This window comes from Balaenoptera borealis, assembly GCF_965194805.1.
Source record: "Balaenoptera borealis genome assembly, chromosome: 3".
In the NCBI taxonomy this organism is placed as follows: domain Eukaryota; kingdom Metazoa; phylum Chordata; class Mammalia; order Artiodactyla; family Balaenopteridae; genus Balaenoptera; species Balaenoptera borealis.
This window is the reverse complement of record NC_138866.1, coordinates 74,833,168-74,857,203: the sequence shown is the minus strand read 5'-3', so window position 1 is coordinate 74,857,203 and position 24,036 is coordinate 74,833,168. Positions and strand designations below refer to the sequence as shown.

General features: G+C 38.7%; 1 protein-coding gene across 1 annotated transcript in view; it reads right to left on the bottom strand.

The window, feature by feature from the left end:
- The window catches only part of SUPT16H (SPT16 homolog, facilitates chromatin remodeling subunit), a 34,331-nt gene that overhangs the window by 9,449 nt on the left and 846 nt on the right, over window positions 1–24,036 (bottom strand). The window contains exons 2-17 of the mRNA XM_082384951.1: window positions 10,915–11,007; window positions 9,711–9,881; window positions 8,908–9,060; window positions 8,198–8,344; window positions 7,621–7,772; window positions 6,291–6,463; window positions 4,785–4,875; window positions 3,905–3,978; window positions 3,655–3,767; window positions 2,391–2,456; window positions 2,179–2,274; window positions 1,990–2,105; window positions 1,749–1,902; window positions 1,112–1,239; window positions 442–577; window positions 210–336 (exon numbers count right to left, since the gene is read on the bottom strand). Of these exons, the coding sequence (XP_082241077.1) occupies window positions 210–336; window positions 442–577; window positions 1,112–1,239; window positions 1,749–1,902; window positions 1,990–2,105; window positions 2,179–2,274; window positions 2,391–2,456; window positions 3,655–3,767; window positions 3,905–3,978; window positions 4,785–4,875; window positions 6,291–6,463; window positions 7,621–7,772; window positions 8,198–8,344; window positions 8,908–9,060; window positions 9,711–9,881; window positions 10,915–11,007 (1,990 nt within the window). The remainder of the gene's footprint in view (window positions 1–209; window positions 337–441; window positions 578–1,111; window positions 1,240–1,748; window positions 1,903–1,989; window positions 2,106–2,178; window positions 2,275–2,390; window positions 2,457–3,654; window positions 3,768–3,904; window positions 3,979–4,784; window positions 4,876–6,290; window positions 6,464–7,620; window positions 7,773–8,197; window positions 8,345–8,907; window positions 9,061–9,710; window positions 9,882–10,914; window positions 11,008–24,036) is intronic.

Genomic DNA, 24,036 nt, shown 5'->3' with positions numbered 1-24,036 from the left:
CCAGAAGGTACTGAATCTTTTCTGGCTGATTTGAACAGGGTCAGAGGAAATGCCAGTAAGGTACAGAGCTTTCCTTTCCTTCTGGCCATACAGCGATGTCAAAGTAGATTCCTCCAAGCACTTCCTTGCCCTACTATATTATCTGATCTGTCATTCCTACAAATGTGCCCCTGAAGACAAAGCCCAGGCACATGAGAGATCATCCATACCATTGACATGGGCCTCCAGTGAGCCTTGCATCCTCTTTTGGGCAATATTCGGGCGAATGTACAGATCTTTCAGTTTGGGATTACTCCGGTTTAGATTGATCACCAGTGAGTCTTGTTTCACAATGCCCTAAGCAGAATGAAAATCAATGTGAATTTTCACGTATCTTTCCATGTCCCCAAAACCCACATGTGTCCTTTTGCACAAAGGTGCTTTGTTGGTGTTCAGGTTCACCTCCTTCTCTTTTTCTTCTGCTTCCCGAGTCTTGTAACGCTTCTGCACTTCTTTTATAATTCGGAAAGCATTCTGAAGGTTCAAGGCTGGTACTGTCTGTTCTCCAGGTGCCTTCATATTTGAAGCTCGGTATGTACTGCAGAAAAGGGGAAGCACTTATGTGAGTTTCTTTATCACGCCAGGTAACCTGCACCCATTATTATGTTTTATAACTGGTTTAATATCTTTTAGGAGAAAAAGGTACTACTGAATGGTGAAACAATGTCTGGAAAGCTGAAAAAACCTCCCTTTCTTCTCTCTTAAACACAGAATATTATAAATGACTAATCCATTGGGTGGGGGAATCACACATATATTTCCAATCCAGCATAAACTTCCCCAAATTATCCTATTCCACCTCAAGAATGAATAGACTCCAATGTGGTACACATTTGAGATTTTATCACCAAATATGTATATAGTGAGGATAAAATATCTTCACGAGGATTTAAATTAGGTTCCATCCTCAAAACAGTACAAAGTTAGCAAGGTGAACCTAATCAAGTGCCACTGAGGAAGGTGCTGCCATTCACTAGAATGGGGGAGAACACAGCACAGAGAACGAAATGTTTCTGAGGGTAGCGCTTCTGCCAACAGGCATTTGGGGATGGTTGTTTTCCTGGGAACTCACATTTCCTTGACAAAAGTGGCTTCTGGGTTAGGAAAGATGTTGCCCTCATTCCTGCCCAGAGCACTGCCTGGGCAATAGAAGTTGATTCGCAAGTAAGTATAATCTCCTTCCACGGACATACTTATATTCTGTCCAAAGAAAGGAAAAGCATTAGCAAAATAAACAGATTTCTTTCCTAGATAAAGATCAGTAGCTATAGAGATGCTAAAATTAAGTTAGTAGTTACAAGCTGCTAAACCTAGCTTGTAATCCTTAATCTAAAACTAATAAACTACATATTTAGCCTATTTTTTTATATGACCAAATGTGTGTTTCCAAAAGAATCACTGAGTTCTCAAAGTTCTTTCTATGTGCCACATTTATGAAAACAGGTTAAAAAATTCTCAAAGTTCAAAGAGAAATAGGAAAATTATGTTTCTAGACTAGATCACTTAACTTTCTCCAAAGTGCAAACTGGAAAGGAAGGAAAATGACAGCAGGAGATTAGGGAGAGGGGGAAAGTCAGTAACGTGGGAAAGGCAGAGTCAGAAGGAGCAGAGTGTGAGAGACGATGCAGACAGGACAGTCATCTATGATAAGCAGGAGAGTCATCTATTTTAAGACACTGTTTGGATGGAGCTTGACTCAACGTTAGTACCTTTATTGTGGCAATGTGAAAAGGCGTCGCAATGCCAAACACAGGCATTATTACAGTCTCGTATTTCTTATCAATATAGATCTTCATTTCCCGAATATGTGGTTCCTTAGGCATCAAAGACGGGTTTTTATAGGACACATTCGATTTACGAGCTCTGGAGTGGGAATAAAATGTTTTTGAGAAATTTCTGCAAATCACATATAACCCTAAAACCATCTTACTACCCCATGCAAACTCTTACTTCTGAATCTGCTGTTCCCCCTTCTGTTCAGTCAATCGCCTCTTTGCTTCCTCATTGAGTTGAGCCGCCAGTTCTTTTTGATGTGCTCTTCGCTTTTCTTCTGCAGTCATCTCATTCTAGAGAAGGGAAAACCCAAGTTATCAGAACCTGTGAACCATCAAAGTAATACAGTAAGCTTAATAAACTTACTCGTGTTCTTTCTGTAAGTAATGCTGCTCGGGAACCTCTTCCCAACAGGTCCTCAGCCTCATCTTTCTCCTCTTCCTCTTCTTCCTCATCCTCATTCTATGGGGGAAAAAAAAATCATAATCAGAAATTCAGGTCTTAATTATTTTAGCCAATATTGTTTATCTTCTTCACTGTATCAAACTTCCTATACCACTCATTTATCTTCTTCCTACCTTTAGAAAAATCCCCACGTTCTTCACTTTCTTCTTCACAGAAGTGAGAATGGTAGCTGGGCCATCCTGGAATACAAGGAGGAAGTTAGACATCTGTAAGAGCATTTAAGTGAAACACTTTCACTTTCAAACCAGTAAATAGCTGGGCCATGCTTTGAACCTTCTGGTACTAAAAAATCTTTGACAACAAATGAAACCAGTTATCTTCTGAAACGCACATTAGGAACTACAATTTGGGAGGCAACACTGGGATCATGATTAAGAATACAGGCTTGACTTGAAACCTGGCTCAATCACTTTCCAGCTCGGTGACATTAGGCAAGTTACTTATACTTCTCAGTGCCACAGTTTCTTTATCTGCATACTTGGATAAGAGTATTTACTTCATAGGGTTATTATAAGGATTCAATGAATTAATGCATAAACATGCTTAGCTTACAATACGAGCGCTGAAATATTTGCTATTATTAAGAATCAGTTCCTGCTAAGTGAAAGAAACCAGTCACAAAAAGACCCCAAATATCCAGAAAAGGCAAATCCTTAGAGACAGAAAGTCAGTGCCTAGGCCTGAGGGGGAAATGGGGAGTGACTGCTAATGCGCACAGGGTTTCTTTCTGAGGTGATGAAAATGTTCTAAAATTAGACTGTGGTGATAGTTGCGTAACTGTGAATATACTAAAAATCACTAAATTGTACACTTTAATTGTATGGTATGTAAACTGTAGCTCAATAAAGCCATCACTAAAAAAAAAATCAGTTCCATTATTAGAATCAGTTCCTGACATTATCATAATCAAGCCACAATGTAACAAAGGGTTTGGCTTAAACAATCTCTATCCCTAGTGGTATTAGGCTATCATAGGGATCTCTCCTTCCCCTTAGCTAGCATTTAACAAATATAAAAACAAAAACCCACATAAAATAGATAAGCAATAAACCAGAGTAAATAAGGATTTACTATGTAGCACACGGAACTATATGCAGTAACTTATAATAATTTATAATGGAAAATAATCTAAAAATAATATATAACTGAATACTTTGCTGTACATCTGAGACTAACATAATATTATAAATCATATTATACATATATTATACATATAAATATTATAAGTCATATTATACATATATTATAAATATATTATAAAACATAAAATTATAAATTATAAATTTCAATTAAAAAAAAGGGGGGGGGAACCATAGGGTAAAAATGTGCTTCCAAAGTCAGTTCACGAGCACTCACAGTGGAAGAAGCAGTACATACCTCATCCACAAGCACTGTGTCACCAATGAACAGGGCATAGGTTTTCTCTTCTGGTTTCTTCCCTTCCTTGTTAGTCAGGTCTGAGAATCCCAAATTGATGCTGAAAACCATTCCTGAAAGACCAAAACAGGAATGAGTCAATGACTGTGAAAGGATGGAGAAGTGTGATTTTATACAGAATAGAGGGAGACAAAGCTAAAAGAAAATTTTCAAAAAGGTTATTTTTCTATTGCATGCATGTAAAACTCACCTTTCTTCAGTTTGTACTGATTTTTACTATTAATTACTAAAGAGCCTTCACGGAATTCAATGCCCATTCCAAACCTAAAAAAGGAATGAAGAGAAACTTCAGCAATAGGCTAAAAGACCTCTAACCTGAGTCAAGTACAATAGATCCTATTTCAATTTTCAAGATAAGGCAAGCAAACGTGATGAGTGATTTGCCCCTGCTGATCAGTCAGTTAAAGAAGATCTGAGGACAGTCTTTGGGTTAATATGTTGAAAATGACTTTCTAATTAAGTACTGCATATAACACTTATTATATTTAGTAGAATGCTGATAACTGGCTTCATTAAGTCACCTAGGCCAAGACTTGGTATAGGTCAATATATTTCCAGTTGTCCATCAGAGAAGTCCAGATATAAACTATATACCCCAACTAGCTTCTATCTAAGGAGACTGCCTAGAGCTTTTGCTTCTCAAATGTCTTTGGTTCTGTAGGATGTTATTAGGTATTTCTAGGTGTTCAGTGGTCAAATACATTTGAGAAACACTGGATTAAATAAAAATTGAAAAAAGAATTTAAATAGTAGGATATCTCAGAGTACTTAATTTGCAAATATGAGCTGAGGTGTTCTAAGAAAGGAAATATAGTATGTAATGTCTCCTCACATTTGTAATTTAAGGCTGGAACACTATTAGCATCTACTACATTGGTCTGGAAAAATCTCCACCCTAACCCTGGGAGTAGAACTCAAGTATTTCTCACATTCTCTGATAACATAATGTGTCTGGCACACAGTGAAGTTTAATAGTCCATAAATATTGGTTGAATCATCTAAGAATATTTTGCCTGACTGCCAGTCATGAAAACTGACTCAGAGTGACAACGTATATCATAGCATCTTACCCAAGGTTTTTGGTAATTTTGTTCAGCAGCTCTGGCTTCTGCTTTTTAACCACATCCATGACAGCATTATATACATCACATATCTTCACACCTAATGAGACAGACATGGGACATTAAAGCATCTTTCAGAAAAAAAACCCCCAAAATCACATTTTTTTAATCAACATTTTTTTCACCTATTAAGTCCACTAGGGACATCCCTGGTGGCACAGTTGTTAAGAATCCGCCTGTCAACGCAGGGGACATGGGTTCCAGCCCTGGTCCAGGAAGATCCCACATGCCACGGAGCAACTAAGCCCACGCGCCACAACTATTGAACCTGCGCTCTAGAGCCCGCGTGCCACAACTACTGAAGCCCGTGTGCCACAACTACTGAAGCCCACGCACCCAGAGCCCGTGCTCCACAACAAGAGAAGCCACCGCAATGAGAAGCCCGCGCACCGCAACGAAGAGTAGCCGCCGCTCGCCACAACTAGAGGAAGCCTGCGTGCAGCAACAAAGACCCAATGCAGCTATAAATAAATAAATAGATAGATAGATAGATAGATAAATAGATAAATAAATAAATAAATATTCCCTAAAGCAGGGTTTCTCAAAGCATAAAATAAGGAATACAGTTGCAGGAGTGGTAGGACTTAGAAATGTGCATTTTAAAAAACAATCTGCCTGGTCATTCTTTAATTACACTGTTTTTTAGAATCACTCCAATGGGACTGTGGAACCCAAGTTGGTCTCAGTGAAATAATTTAAGAGTTGATAAAAGGCATCACATTAAACTTATTATACGTTTTGAAAAACAGGACTACTAAATGGGTGAATTACTGCTGGAAGAACTCTGGACTTAATTTTTCAGGGTCTAGGATATGAATACATATTTCAAGCCAGATATGGTAGCCTCAGAGGGGTTTTTATTATTAAACTACCTAGGACTATGATTTCTAATTGGATTTCTCAAGATCGACTTGAGGTATCATGGGGGAATGGTGTCTGGAAGCTCTGTGAAACATGAGTGGGCTTACGAAGTGGCTTAAAGGTGGTAAACATAAAGTCCCATTTAGCCATCTGGGAGTGAAAAGTCTCAAGGCAAAAGAGGTGTCAAGCGCTTTGCTTTTGAGGTAGGCAGCTGCTTGCTTAGCAGGGTTGCTATTAGATCTTCTCTCAAACTAAGATTCCGGGTATCCATTCAATATAGGATTAATATTACACAGCCTGTGGGGAGAGATACTACTTCTCAGAACTTTCTCAAGAAAAGTAATAAGGCCAGAGTATTTTATGAAGATCTGGACACAGAGGCCTAACCAGTCAGAGGTTTTTTTAAACATCAGTATAAAACCACAATAACCACTCACGCGTAAAAGAAAAGTACACTGAGGAACTAAATGCTAGGATGATTGGAGGTTAGTAAAATCTAATTCTATTTACAGTACAAGAGCATCAGGGATAAACACGCCCATAAATGCTACATTTTTGTTACATGATTTCTAAACCTTATCTAAGGCACCTTACCATGTCTTAGTTCCTTTAGCAGCTCCTCTTGAAGCTGAAGCAAAAAGTTGTAATTTTCTTGAACCTCCTGAGAAGGATCAACCATCAAAGTGCGAACAAGGTTGGAGCAGTAAGATTTGAAGCGAATACCCATGGCACAGGTAATGGCCCCAAAATGCATGTGATTCTTGTCACTAGAGACCAAAGGAAGAAAGCATGTCATTACACAAACTAGTGAAGTCCTTAGTATCACTAACACACACATCTGTAATCATTACCTTTCCCTGCTATGTCCCAAAGCTAAAACGGAAAAATGACCTAAACTTTTTTTTAAAAGAACAAACTAGTTTATAAATGCTCTGGAGTAACTTTAATGGCCAAAGCTTTTAGGATAAAAATTCAGTAAAAAGTTGCTGTATCCTAAGTATGTAAAACATATATTGAATTTTATTCATTATAGCCTAACAACATGGTGGTAAGGCATCACCTTTCCACCAGTCCACTATGAATTCACTATGAATTAATCCTTTCCAACCAACCAGGACACACAGCATTCTTTACAGTATTTTTATTTTTATTTTATTTACTTATTTATTTTAAAGCCTATGGTTATAACATCATTGCATGTATGTATGAATGTATTTATTTATTGGTTGCGTTGTGTCTTAGTTGCGGCATGCTGGATCTTCGTTGAGGCGTGCAGGATCTTTCGTTGTGGCACAGGCTCTTCGTTGTCGCGCACGAGCTTCTCTCTAGTTGTGGTGTGCGGGTTTTTCTCTCTCTAGTTGTGGCGCATGGGCTCCAGGGTGTGTGGGCTCTGTAGCTGTGGCACACGGGGTCCAGAGCACATGGGCTCTGTAGTTGCAGCACGCGGGCTCTTTCATTGAGGCACGCGAGCTCAGTAGCTGTGGTGCGTGGGCTTAGTTGCCCAGCGGCTTGTGGGATCTTAGTTCCCCAACCAGGGATCGAACCCACGTCCCCTGCATTGGAAGGCAGATTCTTTACCACTGGACCACCAGGGAAGTCCCCTCTTTACAGTATTTTTTAAAAATTAGAAGGGGAATTACATTACGATATATCTAATAAGATTTTTTTTCAACGTTTTACATTTTTCTCGGCATTTTAAATCATCTGGAAAAGGCTTACAATCAAATACTCAAGTAAGAAATGAGTAACTGTAAAATAAAATAAAAATATGCATAGAATAAGACAAGAAGATAATGTAAACAGCAGGCTAATGATTATTCTTTCTCCTCCTACTTTTTTGAATTCCAGAATGAGTCCAAGAAAGTAACAGGCCAAAGGCTGAAATGCTCTGGTTGTTGTTATATTTTGAAACTCTCCTACTTACCTCACCACACTGAACTTGAGGTTATAGTTGCCACCACTCTGAATGATAGGAGGGTAACACATTTCCACAGTAGAAGGGTCTGCCCCGGCTAGGTATTTTTTCTCTTCTATGGCCTTTTCCACAGACTCAGCCAGTTTGCTGTGTCGAACTTTCTGTTAAGTATATCCAGAAATAAAACAATACTTACTAGAGAGTGGCAGAGGAGTGTTGAGTTTTTGGATATTACCATTTGAAGATAACATATATCCTGATATCATATAGGATGCTATAGAAGTCTTACGAAGTGGTTTATGCACCACTTAAAGCAAATTTAGAGAATATGTGGAATATGTGTACATGTAAAGCAAATTTAGAGAATATGTGGAATTCACAGCTATTCAAGGAATTCTCAGGTGAAATACTGGGTAACCTCCAGAAACCACAGTGCAGGTTTATAGTTATTTTGAAAGAGAGCTGGCACAATTACACACCAACTTATGTATCAAAGGAAGCCGAACACACACCAAAAAACGCTGCATGGGAGAGACTTACTTCTGCTTCATTAAAACAGTAAAAAGACGCCCCCCTCTCTTTTCACCTCATCTGCATCGACTATTTCCATGACTCTTTCCTTGAAGAATTTGTTGAAGACCTCAGAGGTGATGCTGGCTGCTTTCTTCATTAGATTGAGCTCTCCATCCTCCTTTACAGCAATGGTATAGGCCACAACTGCACTGATGTCTATCTGCAGTCAAAGCGATAAACAGTTTCTAATATGCAGACACAGAATTGCTAAAGAAATATCTCTCCCCCAAGTCAAACATTATCAGTGATGATATTTGGTTATTTAATAGCAAACTACTCATCAGCAGTCTGCAGAATATCTAAATCTCCTCTTCTTGGATTGAATAAACATCTGAAAGAGCTCTTTACCAGGTCACTGGTGTATTCTAAGAGGCATTAAACTAATGTATCATTTAAAATGTAAATATAAATGTCTCTCTCTTGAGGTTTCCATAAAGGCTGAAGGAAGGCAGACAGGAAAGAAAAGAAAAACAAAACAAAATTTTTTTTGGACAAGAGATTTTCCTCAGTTTCCCTCTGAAGTACCTGAACTCTCTCCTGAATGCCTCATTCCTAATTGGAAAGTAAAACTGGCTTACTGCTCAGCCGAAGGGAATGAAAAATGGAAATGTGAATGAATATATAGCTTTCCCAAAACAAATTCTCTGCATTATCTGTTATGGAAGCGCCTCACAATTTTGTCTTCTCAACTCTCAACGTGCCTATTTCCAAGAGTATTCTTACTTTGTCAAAGCCCTCTTTGTTGAGGCAGTCATTCCAGCTCTTCATGAACTCTCCTGGGAATTTGTCTTTGCTGAACACTCCAATCTTCTTGCCATTCTTGCTTTCTTTAATGGCGTCAATCATTTTATCAAAGCTGCTCTTATTACTTTCATTCTATCAGCGCCACGGGGAGGAAAAGGGGTTCAGTTTTAGAATTAGACATCTATGTTCCACTAGTACTAGGCAGAGAATATTCTAAACTACAGAAAGAATAAATTCTATTTCCCCTTCTACTACCTACTTCTTTAGGGCAGACTATAACACACCAAAAGGTAATGCAAAATTTCTTTGGATATCTTTATATGCTTAAGTGAAGTACCATATAAACTGAGAAGGCTATTCTCTTTCTTCAGGAACAGCTAAGAAACTCAAATACAAAGGTGAACAACATTTTGAGAAGAAATCTTCTCAGAAGAGAAGTGGGCAGTATAACAAAAAAGATTACATTTGATAAAAACTGGAAATGAGGTATGCCTCATTTTCCTTAAGGATATTGAAAGCTATTTGTTCTAATTAAGGCGCTCAGATTAAAACAAACAAGTTGACAGTGTCCTCAAGAATGGATAAAGTTAGTGTTCACCAGAATTTCATAACCCATTTGTCTTACTGCAGAACTGATAGGACTATTGAACTCTTTTCTTCCTGACTAACACATGACAGTCAGCTAAATCTTCCCCTGTATTTTTTAAATTCCTAGAAGGCTTTTCTGTTTATCACTTTTAAACATTCTTTCACATTTATGACACTTTCTTTATTAGTCTGACCTTTTCTCGTATGAGCAGTGTGATGGCAGGGGCTCCATTAGCATTCTCATTGCCCTTAGTGTTAGCAATCTGTTTCAAGAACTCCACTTTTTTCTTGCTGGCCATAAAGATGATTTTGTCATCACAGAAGACCATGATAGTATCAGTTAGTTCATAACCAAAGAGCCATGTCTACGGGAAAAGACAACAGCGTGTACAGATACAAAAAAATTAATGTATTTACACAGAAATATTTATAAATTAAGGTATCTGGAATAAACTTCCAAATAATCTTGGAATGGGGGAACCTGAATGTAGATTCAAATGAAATGAGATTGGTCAGGAGTTGACAATTTATTGGATAATAAATTGGGTACCCAGGAGTTCAATGTATTCTTTTATCTACTTTTATTTGTTTGAAACATTCCATAATAAAGACCATCAAATCATTTGGATAATTTGTGTTTATAGGAAATATATTACTGTTTAGTAGGACAGAAATGCATAAAACAAGAGACAGAGAAGCACCTCAGGGAACTGTGCATTCTAGCTCCCCAAAGATTGCTAGTTGCCTACCAATTACTCACATCTTCTCTCTCAAAGAGACTCATGACCGTTAGCTGGGCAAAATGCTCAGCACAAAGACCCTATTTCCCAGCCTTTCTTGTAGCTAAGCATGACCATTAGATTAAATTTGGGCCAATAAGTTATAAGTAGAAGTATTCTGTGGGACTTCAAGCAAGTCTCTTTAAAAAAGGAGGGAGGGTCTCCCATTTTATCCCCTCTCTCCATTCTTTTTGCTTGGAATGCAGATATAAGGGTGAAGCTGCAGCAAATTTTGCAAAATGAGCACAAGGGCTATACTCTATGGATGGCAGAGTAGAGACCGGGAAAAAACCTGGGTCCCTGAAGACTATCTAAGAGAAAAAGCAGTGTTTTTTTTAACCCACTGTTATTTAGATTTTTCTGTTATTTAAAGTTAAATCCATCCTAATTTATATACTTCTCTTCTTTTTTCCTTATGTTCTAAATCAGTGCTGTTCACTGAACTTTTTGTGACAGAAATATTCTATATGTCCTCTGTCTAACATGATAGCCACTACTGAGTACTTGAGACTTAGGACTGAGGAGTTAAAACTTTAATGTGGCTAGCGGCTACCATATTGAACAGTACAGTAGCTGATTCAATGACTCTCAGGGCTAAACACAGCTGTAAATTTCTCACCTGTAAGGCAGTTGATTTGGCATAAACGATTTCTTCATCAACACCCACTGATACAACAATGGCATCAACGTTGGCATACTCATCTTCTCCTTTCTGAAAAGTAGAGTAAGTAATTTGTTCATTTTCTTTCACACTAGCAAAATAGGAATATAAACTTCAGTATTTGCCCAAGATATGTATAATTTTTTCCTAACAGAAATTCTAAGTTTAAGGTACATTATTTGCCTGGCAACCTCACAGCCATCACTTACTCTACTTTTAAAACAGCTTTCTGAGACAGAATTCACATACAAGTCACCCACTTTAAGTGTACCGTTCAGTGGTTTTCAGTGTATTTAGTTATGCAGCTATCACAAATTTTAGAACATTTTCATCCTCCCCCCAAAAACCCATTAGCAATAATTATCCATCTCCCCCCCAGCCCTAGGCAACCACTAAACTCATTTGTCCCTAAGGGTTTGTCTATTCTGGGCATTTCATATAAATGGAATCATAATATGTGGCGTTTGTGTCTGGCTTCTTTCACTTAACATGCTTTCAAGGTTCATCTATGTTGTAGTATGTATCAATACCACATTCCTTTTTATTGCTGAGTAACATTCCATTATGTGGATATACCACATTGTATCCATTCATCAATTGTTTGATATTTGGGTTGTTTCCATCTTTTGGCTACTATGAATAATGCTGCTATAAACATTCATGGAAGTTTCTGTGTGCACATATTTCTCTTGAGTATATATCTAGGTGAGGAATTGCCGGTTATATGGTAACTCTATGTTTAACTTTTTGAGGAAACACCAGACCGTTTTCTAAAGTGCCTGCACTATTTTACATTCCCAATAGTAATGTATGAGGGTTCCACTTTCTCCACATGCTGACCAACACTTATCTTTTTTATTATTTTATTATTTATATAGCCACCCAATGGGTATGAAGTAGTATCTCACTGTAGGTTTGATTTACATTTGCCTAATCTAATGATGTTGACTGAGTCCCCATTCACATGATTCCTGATGACCTGTATACCCTTTCTGGAGAAGTGTGTATTCAGATCCTTTGCCCATTCTGTAACTGGGTTACTGCTTTATTACAAAGCTTTAAGAGTTATTTTTATGTTCTAGATATAAGTCTCTTACCAGATATGATTGGCATTATTTTCTCCCATTCAGTGGGTTTTCTTTCACTTTCGTAATGATGTTGTCCTTTGAAGCACAAAAGTTTTTAAATTTAAAGAAGTCCAAATTCTTTTCTTGTGCTTTTGATGTCATATCTAAGGTGGCTTTGCCTAACGCAAGGACATGAAGATTTACCTATACTTTCTTCTACAACAGTTTTATAGTTTTAGCTCTTATATTTAGATCTATGACTCATTTTTGAGTAAATTTTTGTATATGGTGTGAGGAAGGGGCCTAACTTCATTATTTCGCATGCAGATAACCATTTGTTCCAGCACCAAGGCAGTGGCACCAAACTATGTCCTTCACTATCATACACTCATAGGAAAAAAAGCCAGTTTCACTAAAAAATGTCCTTGACACAGTAAAAATGATTATTATGAAATTCTAACCCTTGAGTATATGTCTTTTTAATATTCTGTGTAAAGAAATGGGAAGTACACACAAAGCATTTCTGTGTGCAAACTGAAGTATGATGGTTGTCTCAAGGAAAAGCACTTGTATAATTACTTGAGTAACAAACTGAACTAGCCATTTAAACAGAGTTGGGCATCTGGCATACATTTTCTTGAAAATGAATTAAGTGAGCCTATCACTTCAAGGAAAACAAATGACAAACATGTTGTCAATGATGAAATTCGAGTTTTCAAGCAAAAATCAAAATTTTGAAAAACCTGTACCCACCATTGTGAACTTGACAGCTTCTCTACTTACTCAAGACTTTTCTGATATCGGTGGTGATATTAACATACACGATTCTCCAATATCATAAAATGAAATGTGTACATTTACCAGATCTGTACAACTGAGGGAACCAATATTTTCCAAATAAGCAACGCATGATATTACAAAATCATCCATGGGTAAAGGATCAAAGGTGCAAAACAGACCCATAACTTGAGTATGAAAAGTTCACTGCTGTGGTTTTAGATTCCACATTACAACTAACTTTCAAGAGATTACCACTTCCAGACTTTTAGTGTAGTAATAACAAAGAATATCCATAATTATCTGAAAAGGTTATTAAAATTTCTCCCTTTTCCAGCTTCATGTATGTATGAAGCCAAATTTCTTTATGTACTTGATACAACACATACAAAGAAATACTTTGTGGGGACGTGAATAATTTAAGAATGTAAAGCGGTCCTGATATCAAAGAGTTTGAGAACCACTGTGCTATGATTCCTACGACATATATTAACACTAACTCTGGCATCAAATATTCTCTCCTCCCCAAAATTTTGCTACATGCATTCCAACTATGGGATTTTGTGGCACTAGAATTACTAGTACCTTGATAACCCCCCAAAATTAGCAACAGGTACTCCCCTATATTTAATGCTTACGTGTTCTGGCTACTGACATACATTTCCTAAACATCTGTCTACAAAAAAACACCACTGAAACTAACCAAAAAGTCCCTTTTAGTATTTTTTGATACTTGAAATCTTGGTTGAGTCAAAATTTTTTAGCAAAAAAACACGTACGAAAATACAAAATACACAGTAATAAATTTTTAAAAAGTATATGAAGAGGGACTTCCCTGGTGGCACAGTGGTTAAGAATCTGCCTGCCAATGCAGGGGGCATGGGTTTGATCCCTGGTCTGGGAAGATCCCACATGCCACGGAGCATCTAAGCCCGTGCGCCACAACTACTGAGCCCACGTGCCACAACTACTGAAGCCCACACACCTAGAGCCCATGCTCCACAACAAGAGAAGCCACCGCAATGAGAAGCTTGCACACCACAACGAAGAGCAGCCCCCGCTCACGGCAACTAGAGAAAGCCCACACACAGCAACGAAGACCCAACGCAGCCAAAAGAAAAAAGTATATGAAGAATATAATTATGTAACGTAATCATTAATAATATGGGAAAACCATATAAAGGGATCTCAATATAACTGAAAATAGGGAGAGAGAAAAAAAGACCCACGTATTCAGCTTTTTTATGAAGATAAGGGAAACAAATCCATCAAAATTTCCAGGATTTCAATGAATATAAAATGCCTGGTTTTCCACTGCCCATCAAAAAGTTAAGAGGATGAATTCTAATTTCTCTTGGAACCCATGTGCTTTGACCATTTCATAGAATATTCTTGATTGATTCTTTACAAACACCAGTGGGCTCTAACATCAGAAAAAATAAATAACAGCAGAATTTAATATCTAAAGATAATAAATTTAAATAAAATTTTTCTTACAATGTGATTCAATGAAAAGGATTACAGTAAAGCCAAACATTTTCACAGCAAAATCTGGGGCACTACTTTGTATTTTCAAACCTTATGAGGAGTACAAATGCCTTATACAGGTTACATCTGCGAACAGTCTTCTGAAACTGTGGGAGATTTTTAATAATCTGCTTGTAAAACTTACATGATAAGTTACCAAAGTAACGTTATAATAAAGTTATATATAATACTAAAATATTTTCAGATTAACTTGTGTCTGGAATTTGTTCTAAAATACTGGAGTGGGGGTGGGGGACTGGCAAAAAGAAAGAGAAGCCACAAGGCTGGCAGCCGCTGCCCTAGGGCCAGGCCTACGGTCAGCTCCAGGTGCTGGCTGTTAGAGGCAGCTGGGGCTCAACTCTGCTGCTTAACCCGCTCCAGATTCCCACGTGACCTCTTCTGCTGGGGAGGTCTTTAGGACTCAGACTTGAGCCCCTGTCAAATCTGGACTTACGATTTCTGTGCTCCCTTTTCTAGATGAACCATTTTGCAGCAGTGACCCCTGGTGTGCAGACTCTCGACATCCACCAAACCCTTTCCGTCTCCAAAGCCTGCCACTTTCCAGTCTGTCTGGTCCACTTAACACTCAAGTGTTGCTGAAACAGGTGTTTCAGATGGGAACAGTATTTACTGAGAAAGCACTTTCTGTATGTAATCTACAATCCTCACGATAAAACTTTAGCTGTAGTATGCATCATCATATTCAAAACCCCAAGTCAAGACCTAACACACTCAAAACTCCCACATAAATACACAGGCAGTTCTCACACTAATGATGATTTAGGCTTAAAAAAAAACAACAAAAAAAAGGTGCTGCAAGTCTAATTAAAATACACATATTAAGTTTAAGATATATTTTTCATTAGGATACAATTATTATAACAGGCAAAGTTATACTTTTTCTGTCATCTCTATCTCTTTCAGTTAACAAAACAGAGGAGAGAATATTTTCATTAGGGTCCTTAAGATAAAGATGAAATTCTTTGGAAGGTTTTTGATTTTTATCTATAAGGAGACCTAGGGTCATTTGACACAATTTTCCGCCTTCTATATTTAGAAAGACAGTATGCTTCAGTGGTAAGGGCTCACTGTGAAGCCAGACTGCCTGGGCTTTAAGCCATGACCCCACCACTTATTGTGACCCAACCTCTCTGTGCTCCAGTCTCCTCCATCTTCACATCTATAAGTGTTGCTGTGAGAATTCAATGAGCTAATGTGTATAAGGTACTTAGAATAGTGCCTAGCCCACATTAACTACTATATGTTTCCCGTTATTATTAAAGACTGAAATGTAGAAGAAACAGGCAGAACACTCTTTGACATAAATCATAGCAATACCTTTTTTGGATCTGTCTCCTAAAGTAAAGGAAATAAAAGCAAAAATAAACAAATGAGACCTAAGCTTTTGCACAGCAAACCACCAACAAAATGAAAATAAAACCTTCTAAATGGGAGAAAATATTTACAAATGATATGAATAAAAAATATATATGGGCTTCCCTGGTGGTGCAGTGGTTGGGAATCTGCCTGCCAATGCAGGGGACACGGGTTCGAGCCCTGGCCTGGGAAGATGCCACGTGCCACGGAGCAACTAGGCCCGTGAACCACAACTACTGAGCCTGCGCGTCTGGAGCCTGTGCTCCGCAACAAGAGAGGCCCGCGCACCGCGATGAAGAGTGACCCCCGCTTGCCGCAACTAGAGAAAGCCCTCGCACAGAAATGAAGACCCAACACAGCTAAAATAAATAAATAAATTTATTAAAAAAAATATATATATATATATCCAAAATATATAAACAGCTCATACAACTCAATATCAAAAAACCAAACAACCCGATTAGAAAATGGGCAGAAGACCTAAATAAACATTTTTCCAAAGAAGACACACAGATGGCCAAAAGGCAGATGAAAAGATGCTCAACATCATTAATCATCAGAGAAATGCAAATCAAAGCCACAGTGAGATACCACCTCACATCAGCCAGAATGGCTATCATCAAAAACAACACAAGTAAATGCTGGCGAGGAGGTTGAGAAAAGGGAACCTTTGTGCACTGTTGGTGGGAATGTAAATTTGTGCAGCCACTGTACACTATGGAGGTTCCTGAAAAAACAAAATTCAGAACTACCATATGATCAGCAATTCTACTCCTGGGTATATATCCGAAGAAAATGAAAACATTAATTCGAAAGGATATATGGGGACATTAGCTCATTTAATTCTCACAGCAACACTTATAGATGTAAAGATGGAGTAGACTGGAGCTCAGAGAGGTTGGGTCACAATAAGTGGCGGGGTCATGGCTTCAAGCCCAGGCAGTCTGGTTTCAGAGTGAGCCCTTACCCAGTAGGCATATACGGGGTGGTGCAATGGTTAAGAATCCACCTGCCAGGGCTTCCCTGGTGGCGCAGTGGTTGAGAGTCTGCCTGCCAATGCAGGGGACACGGGTTCGAGCCCTGGTCTGGGGGGATCCCACATGCCGCGGAGCAACTAGGCCCGTGAGCCACAATTGCTGAGCCTGCGCGTCTGGAGCCTGTGCTCCCAACAAGAGAGGCCGCGATAGTGAGAGGCCCGCGCACCGCGATGACGAGTGGCCCCCGCTTGCCGCAACTAGAGAAAGCCCTCGCACAGAAACGAAGACCCAACACAGCAGTCAATCAATCAATCAATTAAAAAAAAAAAAAAAAAAAAAGAATCCACCTGCCAATGCAGAGGACACGGGTTCGATCCCCAGTCTGGGAAGATCCCACATGCCGCGGAGCAACTAAGCCCGCGCACTACAACTACTGAAGCCCACGCACCTAGAGCCCGTGCTCTGCAACGAGAGAAGCCACCGCAATGAGAAGCCCAGGCACCAAAACAAAGAGTAGCCCCCGCTCGCCTCAACTAGAGAAAGCCCGCGCACAGCAACGAAGACCCAATGCAGCCAAAAAGAAAAAAATATATATGCACCCCAATGTTCATTGCAGCATTATTTACAATAGCCAAGATATGGAAGCAACCTAAGTGTCCATCAACAGATGAATGGATAAAGATGTGGGGCGTACGTGTATACACACACACACACACACACACACACAGGAATATTACACTCAGCCATAAAAAAGAATGAAATTTTTCCATCTCCAACAACATGGATGGACTTAGAAGGTATTATGCTTAGTGAAAAAAGTCAGAGAAATACAAATACTGTATGATATAACTTATATGCAAAAGCTAAAAAATAAACTAGTGACTATAACGAAACAGACTCACAGATATAGAAAACAAACTAGTGGTTACCAGTGGGGAGGGACAAAATAGGGGTAAGCGGCTAAGACGTGCAAACTACCATGTATAAAATAAACAAACTATAAGGACATATTGTATAGCACAGGGAATACAGCCGATCTTTTATAACTATAACTGGAATATAACCTTTAAAAATATAACCTAAAAAATATTACAATTTAATAATATCAATTGTGCTTACATTATCTTTATTTTTTAACAGCAATTTTTTATTTTTTGGAAAGTCACACAATTGTCCATTTAGAGTGATATAAAGTATGTTCTCTGGATGTATTAAGGTTAAAGAGTTTTTTGGAAGATGAAAAGAGGACAGAGAGTGGTAAATGACTAAGTGCCTGACAAGCATTCTCAGCCGGAAGATGTTGATGTTAAGTGTGCGTATCTCATAGAGCCCTAATGGGCTCAGGGCTCGGGAGGCACCAAGTATTAGAGAAGGGGAAAGGGACATATTGACAAGGGATAAGTTCAGAGCTAAGAACAGAAGGTCTGGTCAGCAAGCTTAAGTCCCCAGTTCTCGGAAGCCCTGAGACAACTCCTAATCCTTCCGCAAAGAGACTTAATTTATTCTCTGGAGAAAGGAGCTCTAGATACTAGGCCCAGCAGAAGGCAAGTACTAAATGCTGAAGAATTAAATGAAAATCTGTTTTCTGAATGACAACAACTGCCCCAAAGACAAGAATTAGAGGACTCTTCTTTGAGCATCACTGAATTCAGAGAAAATACTTCAGATACTGTCAGTATCTGGGGGTTCTCCATGGAATAAGCTAACCTATTCACGCTATTGTAACCCCTTCTCTACTAGTTGAGAGACCCTGTTCATGCAGAGCTTCCCACCAGTTTCTTATTACCTTATTCTTAATACAAATGGGTAGCCAAGCCTCATTTTGATTTTTGTGAAGTGTCCTTCATGTAAGAGAGAAAGCAAAGAAATCCAGAGGAAACAGGCATGGCCGAGGACAGAAAATAAAAATCAAATAAAACATTCCCTATAAGAGAAATAAATATAGTACATCCATGAAACGAGAAAAGAATAGGGGACAAAAAAGAACTTAGAAAAAAAAAATTCAATAAAAAGTGGTAAAATAAAGTTAAGAAACAGTATCTGGAAGTAGAAGATAAAGAGACAGGAAATGAAATGGAAAGATAATAAATTTAAGCCAAAAGGTCTAAACATTACTAAATCGGAATTTCAGGGGGAAAATAAACCAGATCACTGAGGAAACGGGGAGAAAATGATCAATGAATGCAAAATTCCAGCACTGACGGATGTGAGTCTTGAGACTAAAATGGCCCCCCACTTCCCAACTCAATGCAAAGGGGGTGGGGGGGAAAGACTCATACCAGGGCAGTGAAATTTCAAAACACAAGGAATAAAGAGATGTTTTACAGAGAACAATAGGCCACATATATTGGAACAGGAAATAGAATCACATCAGCCTTCTTCTCAAAAATAAGACTGAGGGGCTTCCCTGGTGGTGCAGTGGTTGAGAATCTGCCTGCCAATGCAGGGGACACGGGTTCGAGCCCTGGTCTGGGAAGATCCCACGTGCCACGGAGCAGCTAAGCCCGTGAGCCACAACTGCTGAGCCTGCGCGTCTGGAGCCTGTGCTCCACAACAAGAGAGGCCGCGACAGTGAGAGGCCCGCACACCACGATGAAGAGTGGTCCCCACTTGCCGCAACTAGAGAAAACCCTCGCACAGAACGAAGACTCAACACAGTCATAAATAAAATAAATAAATAAATAAAAAGAACGTGAATTTCTTTAAAAAAAAAAATAAATAAGACTGAGAGCTTGAAGGCTGACAAATAGCTTCAAAATTCTGAGCAGAATTCTCAGAGATTTTTAACCTTGAATTTTATACCCACTGAACTATATTAACCAAAAGTGGAGACAGAATAAAACTTTTTAAGACACATAAGGGCGCAAGAAACATCTATTCTCTGTATTCTTTCCTAAGAAGCTCTTAGAGAAATGCTCTAATAAAAAAAAAAGGAAAAAAAATCAAGACATGGACTGTAGGATACAGGGGACACTGGAAAGTTCCAAGGTTCAACAGGCCTAGAGAGCAACCCGTACAGATAGAGCAGAATAATGTAAGGCTGAGTGGGTGGGTGGGTGGGTGTTGGTGGTATTTAAAAAACAAACACAGAAATAATAAAATATCTGATGAGTGTGAAAATTTTAGAATAAAAAATTGATGAGATTATGACAGATATGCAGGAAAAAAATTAGGGCTAGGGACATTTAAAAGAGGAGAGAAATTGAAGTAATCATTAATGCCAGGAAAAATGAAAAACTGCAGAGAAAAGGAAAGGTAATTAATTGTACTCTACTGCTTCGCCCAGCAGTGAAAATAGTTGCATGAGCATAACAATGTAAACTGACTGATTTTACTAAAACTTTTTGGGGAAAAAAACTTATCAAGAGGGATGGATATGTGATAAAGCAAGTATGATAAAATATTAACTGTGTAAACTAGGTGGGGGTACATGGGTTCTTACTGGAAATTTCTTTTACCTTTCTGTATGCTGAAATTTTTCGTAACTGTGTCAAGAAGAAAATTTACAGGAAGTGTCAGGAGGTAGGGAAGCTGGAATGAATATGATGGTATAAGAGAGTTAAATTTCAATCCTAACCTACCAAAACGAGTTAATATCTACAACTGATAAATCAAGAAATAGCAGTATATAAATATTACTTCAAAATATGAAAGAAAGTGAATAACTGGAAAGTAGGTGCTTCTGGAGCAGGTGACTGTTTTTTGTTAAGGCTTTTAGAACTATTTGGTTTTTTAAAACCTATGTATGTATTACTTGATTAAAACTGATTTTTTAAAGTGCAAAGTAAGTAATATAAGTGGTAAGGAATCGGCAAAAATTGTGAAGGTGGTATCTGAATGATAAAAGTTGGGGAAATACTGCAGCAGAGGAACAACTATTTTCCTTTGAACCAAAGGGGTACTGTATTAAAACACAAAACATTTTTGAAGTCTCTAGTTATAGCTAAGATACCGATCTAATTCATCACCCAAACCGAGACAGTTCTGAGAATAAAAAAGTATGCCACTAATTACATATGTACAACAGGTGAATAGTTCCAGGAAAGGCAGGACTTAAGATCATCCTGAGTACAGTCTCCATAAAAATCTCTTCAAACCAAGAAAGGAATGCATGAGAGCTCAGAAATCAAGTTACCATCATTCACTGAGTGCCTACTACATGCCAGGCACTGCACTTGGTAACAGTGATAAAAAATAAATAAGGGACTTCCCTGGTGGCACAGTGGTTGAGAATCTGCCTGCCAATGCGGGGGACATGGGTTTGAGCCCTGGCCCGGGAAGATCCCACATGCTGCAGAGCAGCTGGGCCCCTGCACCACAACTGCTGAGCAACCCCCGCTCTCCACAACTAGAGAAAGCCCGCACACAGCAACGAAGACCCAGTGCAGCCAAAAATAAATAAATAAAAATAAATTAATTAAATAAATAAATAAATAAAAATTTGAGTAAGCAAGAATAAATGAATCCTAACCTGCCCAGGCATTTACTTCCATCTAGCTTTCCTCTTCACTCAAGAAACCAAAGCATTATTTAAACCTTTCTCTAGCTCACGCCAGAGATAAATGAGCCATAATGAACTGAGAGGGGTAGAGAAGCAAGCCGTTATCTGTTGAAAGTAGTATGGAAATTGCCCATATTTTAAAGAACCTTCCTAAGCCACAAAAGATTACTGCCTAGTCTTAGAGAGCAATCCAGAACAAGAAACTTGTCCACAACAAAAATCAGCAAAGAGCCAGAAATTGCCACTCAAGAGAAACACTGACACTATAGGTTATTAGTTTTCTCCACAGGCACAAACTTCCTTTTTGAGGCTGGAGCCACTCACTCCTCAATCCTGACCAGTAGTGCAGCACCATATGAATGAATGCAATGGATCAGCATTCCTTTTGAAAACAGCTGCTATTCTGATTTTTTATGGAACTCTTTTGGGTTAAAAGGCAGATGACTGAAGTCAAGGTTCACACACACGGCAGCATGTCCTAATAGGTAGGTCTCAAATGAGTTATAGGTGTGCATGGATACAGTATTCCCTCAGCTCTCAAAGCAGCTGGGACCCCAGGATGGTGGGTAACCTATCCCCTTGTACCCTATGCAGTACTAATTCTATCACTTGATTAAAAACAATCACAATCATGAAAAGGCTGGGAAGCCCTGAATATGGACCCAGTAAATATAAGAAGACAGAGGAGAAGCCCCCAGCTGACGCTCATGATCCAATACCATCACCTGGGGTTCTCTAAAGCAGAACAGACAGGTGCTGCAAACCCTTTCTGCTCGGAGCAGTTCTCATTTAAAAAAAAAAAAAAAAAAAAAAAAAAAAATGAGAGGCGGGCTTACCTGGTGGCGCAGTGGTTAAGAATCCGCCTGCCGATGCAGGGGACACGGGTTCGAGCCCTGGTCTGGGAAGATCCCACATGCCGCAGAGCAACTAAGCCCGTGAGCCACAACTACTGAGCCTGTGCTCTAGAGCCCGCGAGCCACAACTACGGAAGCCGGCGTGCCTAAAGCCCATGCACCGCAACAAGAAAAGCCACCACTATGAGAAGCCCGCGCACCGCAACTAGAGAACGCCTGCACGCGGCAACAAAAACCCAACACAAATAAATAAATAAATAAATAAAAGTGGGTGTGGAGCCCAAACTAATCTTTTAGTTAATTTTTGTCATAACAGAGATTTCTTTGCAGATGGGAGCTGACAACACATGGCTTGGGATTTATATAGTTAACTTCAAGTTATTCTCATTTCAATGCCAGTTTTCTTATTCAAAAAAAAAAAAAAGTGTAGAAAAACAAATATAGCTTGCACCTGTACATTTCACTATTTTCCTGCTGCAGCTAAGAGGATAAGCAACCAGAACTTATCCCAGAAAACTATGATCTTTGGTTAAGCAGATCAGAATCAAAGTACTGCAACCTGGAGCGACAATGCATAAAGAAATTCTACAGGTGGGTTCTAGGCATAGTTATTAAAATTTACAGTTATAAAAAAGCAGAAAGTCTATTCAAGTAAGATTTTTCATAATGATACACCACAAATTTTGCTAATGAGTACATTTTTATACTGATTTGGCTTGTAACTTTGTATCACCAAGATCTTATTGAAGTCTAACATGCTCCTTTCAAATGACAGGAGGGCCAAGATAAATTTTAATGATTTTTGAGAAGCAAACAAAAAAATGGGGGCCAATAACTTTCATGGATTTAAAGACTGTCATTTGACATTAAGTTTGCCAATCTGTCTCCAGGCCTCAAGCTTTTCCTAGTTTCATGCTTTGCATTCACCTATCATGTAGAGGAGCTTTGAGCTCTAAATTAATCTTAGCTTCCATACATGGTCTAGAGAGGATAATTTGATAAACTCTGAATCACTGGGACTAGAAGCAACCACCACAGCAAAGGTGTGTAATTTTGGGGTCTATGGGTGGAAGAGAGGGCTTTTGATTATTACTTGTACAATAGTACTTTAGGAAATATCTGGGCATTTAGAAAGAGTTTTTCTAATACGGATCACATTCAAACTTTAAAATGTGACAGTGAGAGAAACTGTAAAAACATCTGGTAGAAATTAACCAATAAAAAATTTTTAAATAAAGTTTATGTTCGGCATTTGCCTAGCATAGAGTCCTTATTTTTGCTTCTCATAAAATGCAAAGAACCCATTTTATTTTCAATTATCTAATGCATTTATGCTCAAAAGATGAAACATGCACAGGTACCTTTAATATGAATGGTAGGGAAATGACCAATTTTAATAGCTTAGTTTTTAGAAGATCAGTTTGAAAGGCAATTTACAATGCTGAAATCAGAACTGATCATTTTTGTCAGGACGCTTTTCAGATTTGAAAAAGTCTTCATTAGTTTTATCTTCCCTGAAAGAGTTCAGAAGCCAGACTTAAGCTAGATAGCTCAGAATGCACCACGGGATGCAATCAAATGTTTGAATTGATAACTTACCAGCATAAAAACAAAATCGTTAACTGGGGACTTTTTCAAGCAGCAAAAATGCCCAATCCCCAGAAGACTGGGAACTGCAACAGCTCTTTTTCTAAACACGTGCCCCGGATACTCAACCAAGGAGGAAAACTAATGAGGTTTTAGGCAACACATCGTTTTTTGTATTAACTAAAGCCTGCAGGTTTTCAGCGTTAGGTTTCTGTGTTGCCCACAGCAGGGCCTAGAACATGAGGCGGTTTCGCGTGAGCAGTATTTCTTTTTTTAACTCCAGCAACAGCCCCGCAAACGATAAACGCCAAGAGCCCGATTCACATTCTCTTGGACCCTCCATCCATCCTTGACGAAATGGTGGTAATTCTGGCGGGACCTGGGGCGCAACACTGTGGTTCTGGGAGGACAGA